A 3,386-nucleotide genomic window follows, 5' to 3' on the forward strand; every position below is an offset into this window, starting at 1 on the left:
TATTGCTCTTTTCTCAGAAAAAAACACTTCCCTCATCTCCAATATGTGCTAATAAGGCAGGTTGCATCCAGTTGCCCTCTTTAACAACCAGAGGAAAGGTCAGCTTCGACAAACAGCTCGTTGGTGTATCTCCCCGTCACACTTGCAGAGCCAATGTGCTTCTGTACTGACTCCATGATCAGAAATCCACAAGCAACCAACCTTTTCACAGCCACTTCCTCTATGTCATTGCTGGTGTGTGGTTGGCTTAACATCCTTTTTTCTAATAACTTTACTCACAGTTAACCACAATCAGCTCTTAAAAATGCCCATTGTGGTATAATTTGAGGTAGCTGTTGCCATTAGTGCATTTTTGAAAAATACTGACTGCTGAATGAACATTTGTAATGACTTTTGACAGGAAGGAAGGACTAAGATGCAACACGTTTTCAATGAAATGTGTTTTGCCCCATTTACATGCAATATTAATCCATAGATATCAGGAATGCCACACAATTCACACATTTCCAAGTTGACCACAAAGTAAACAGCTGCATTCTTCGTATCAGTTCTATATTACAACAGACTGGGAGTGCCAACCAACCACTGTGAGGCCAAATTCCTTACCAGCAATCACAACTATCTCAAGCAGAATTACCAGAAATATCAAGATCATTATAGATGTAATACTACATCTGCATATTGCACCTTGCTATTGGGCTATACACTCAGTTCTTACTTTATTATTAGGTACAACAAGCTAAAATAAATGTCTAATACAACAACCCTGCATAAAAACATGACAGACATACGGTTTAGTACACATTTAAATAGCTACACTGATGTGTTGATACAACTTTAGTTTGTAGTGCTGTTGAAATACACTGCATAAACTAAGTGGTGTTTCTTGTATTTAGTCTACCCTTATTGATATAAATGGGGTGGCAAAATATTTGAAACCCCTAAATACTGCAAGTTACTGGTCTACTTTAATAACTTTAATACACAAAAGTATCTCAACATCTTAGCTCCTGTTAATGCATCTAGTTTAGACTTACAGGAAACCTGGATGTCAAGGCTACAACACAGTAATGAGAAATTCTCATTAAAGGTTTCTCTCTGGGAGGACCAGTCTCCTGCACTGTCAAAGATATTGGATAGCTTAGCAGATTCTTACCACACTTTCCTTTACACACAAAGCTGAGATGAGACAAAATTACACTTACTCAGGCTTAAATATGAACGGAGCGACAGGTTGAGGGGCCATGGTAGCTATACATTAGAGAAGGTTGCACAACAGAATGTCACTTTTCTAGACCTGCCTTGTGCCCACAGATCGCAAAACACCTCCATCCTGCACATGTCAACGAGCTGTGTGCAATTTTGTCATTGGGTGCATACAGAACTGCCTCCTCCATCTCAACTTCAAATCTGTCGTGGATATCTTTCTGCTGAAGGTGAGATATTGGCTACTGGCTTGTCACCAACAAGCTCTGCACTTGGATGTGCAATGTAAGCATCCATTACAGCAGGGCAAACATGAGCACAGCACCTTTAGAATCAAAACCATGTGGACCTTTGTGAATGCTTTCTATTATTTTGCATTTGAAGAATGTCTCCAAAAAAACAATTGAGCTTCACATCATACATAGTTTTTAAATCACTGCATTTAGAGATTTTGGAACAAGGTCACAGCATTTCTTGTTATTAATGGAGGTCAATTGGGCCTGTCTTTCAGTTCACCTTGAAAGCTATAACTAACCTTGTTGCAATGCTATTTTTTGCAAGACCGGTGATTTTGAAGTATTCTCTTGCAGCCACTGATCCACGAAACACCATCACCTTAGATGATGCAGCGTTCAGCACTTGACATTTCTACTGTTGACGTTGCCAGAAAAAAACTCACCAGAAAAAGGTGTTGGTGCCGTCGTCATAGACTTCACATTCCGTGTTCCTCCGATGCATGCTCTCCCTGGAAGTCTGCTTCACCACATTGGCTTTGATTTGTGTGCTCTTAACCGGACAGCCCGGCTCGACAGCACCGTTGTCAACCTGCTCGGCGGCGGATGTTGCGCACTTGCCGGTAACACTAATCGCGGCCACGCCGCTTTTCCTCGCGTCGGGCTTGGTCATGGCTCTGCCCTCAAACTGATCCCGGTGAGGTTTGGTTTTATCACTGGGCTCTGCTCCCGTGTACTGTCATCCACGTCAGCCCCACCCAAGTGACCGTCAGCATTCTAGGATGGCCGGAGGAAAGAGACGTTACAAAGACGATACTCGGGAGGAGAGAATAACCTGAAAATCACGTCCTATAGTTGTGCTGTAATCCGCTGACAGAGTACATTGAGACGTCTTCTCGAACACCGCCTACTTCTGTGAAACCATAAAAACTAGCGGGACAGGGCTGTCATGTGTCAGCAATGGCGACCACTGTCTGACATAAACCACTCCACGTAACGTCATTTAATTGATGGCGTTCAGGTGCTGAACAAAAATAAGTTCGTTAACTGCACCGCGATGAGCGCGAAGCCTTGACGTCACACAGACGTTAACTGTGTTGGTTATGTAGCAGGCTGGTTTTTTTACTATTTGACCTTGCTAACGAGGCCAAGTTAACAGACTATGTTGTAACAGTTACACGAGTTTTACGACGTAAACCTCTCATTTTTTACTCTTTACCATTTCTTTTTTAGAAAGTATCTTTACGTTAGCTATCCGAGCTGGTGTTTCCGTTCAATGAAGCTAACGTAACATGGTGTACCAGCGGGATTAACTACTGCCTGAAGTGCGGATAAAGCTACATAATTTACAAACGCTTGGAACCGTTTTGTTAGAAGAAAGAAAAACAATTTAGCTGTGAACTGTGGCACACTAAAAGCCTGGAGACTCACCCTGGCGTTTCAGACAAACAGCTCTAAACCGTAGACTGAGCACACTACTCTCCCCTAACTCGTCACGTGGGCACGGGGCTGTATTTTGAGTCAAGCTGACAGCAGCAGCCATGCCGTATCCGGTCTATTCCCTTCATAATAAAATGAAAAATAATAATTAACTATTTATATAGCACCTTTCAAAACACGGTTACAAAGTGCTTTAGAACCATAGAAATATTTAAAAAAAAAACAGTGTGAAATTAACTAAAAGTAGAAATAAGACAAAGGAAAACACAATAACAAGTTTAGGTGTCATACCAAATCCATCATATCACAGAATCAGCTTTAATGGCAAGTTAAGTGTAGAGAGAGACTTAGGGCCTACTCACACTGTCCTTCTGGCCGGGGCCAAAACCGTTTTTTCAGCTAAAGCCTAGTACCTTTAAGCAGTGTGAGTGCACCCGCTCCGTGCACAACTGCGGCCAGCGGGCCGTCCACGGCCCGCTTGAAAGAGGTGGGCTTTAGCGGAGCCGT

The 3,386-nt window shown here is 42.5% G+C and overlaps 1 protein-coding gene across 1 annotated transcript in view; it reads right to left on the reverse strand.

Moving 5' to 3' along the window:
- Window positions 1-2,930, reverse strand: part of ptdss2 (phosphatidylserine synthase 2) — a 25,247-nt gene extending 22,317 nt beyond the window's left edge. The window contains exons 1-2 of the mRNA XM_083917190.1: window positions 2,871-2,930; window positions 1,886-2,216 (exon numbers count right to left, since the gene is read on the reverse strand). Of these exons, the coding sequence (XP_083773316.1) occupies window positions 1,886-2,112 (227 nt within the window). The 5' untranslated portion in view covers window positions 2,113-2,216; window positions 2,871-2,930. The remainder of the gene's footprint in view (window positions 1-1,885; window positions 2,217-2,870) is intronic.
- Between the last annotated feature and the right edge of the window lie 456 nt (window positions 2,931-3,386).

This window comes from Echiichthys vipera, assembly GCF_963691815.1.
Source record: "Echiichthys vipera genome assembly, chromosome: 7".
Taxonomy (NCBI): Eukaryota; Metazoa; Chordata; class Actinopteri; order Perciformes; family Trachinidae; genus Echiichthys; species Echiichthys vipera.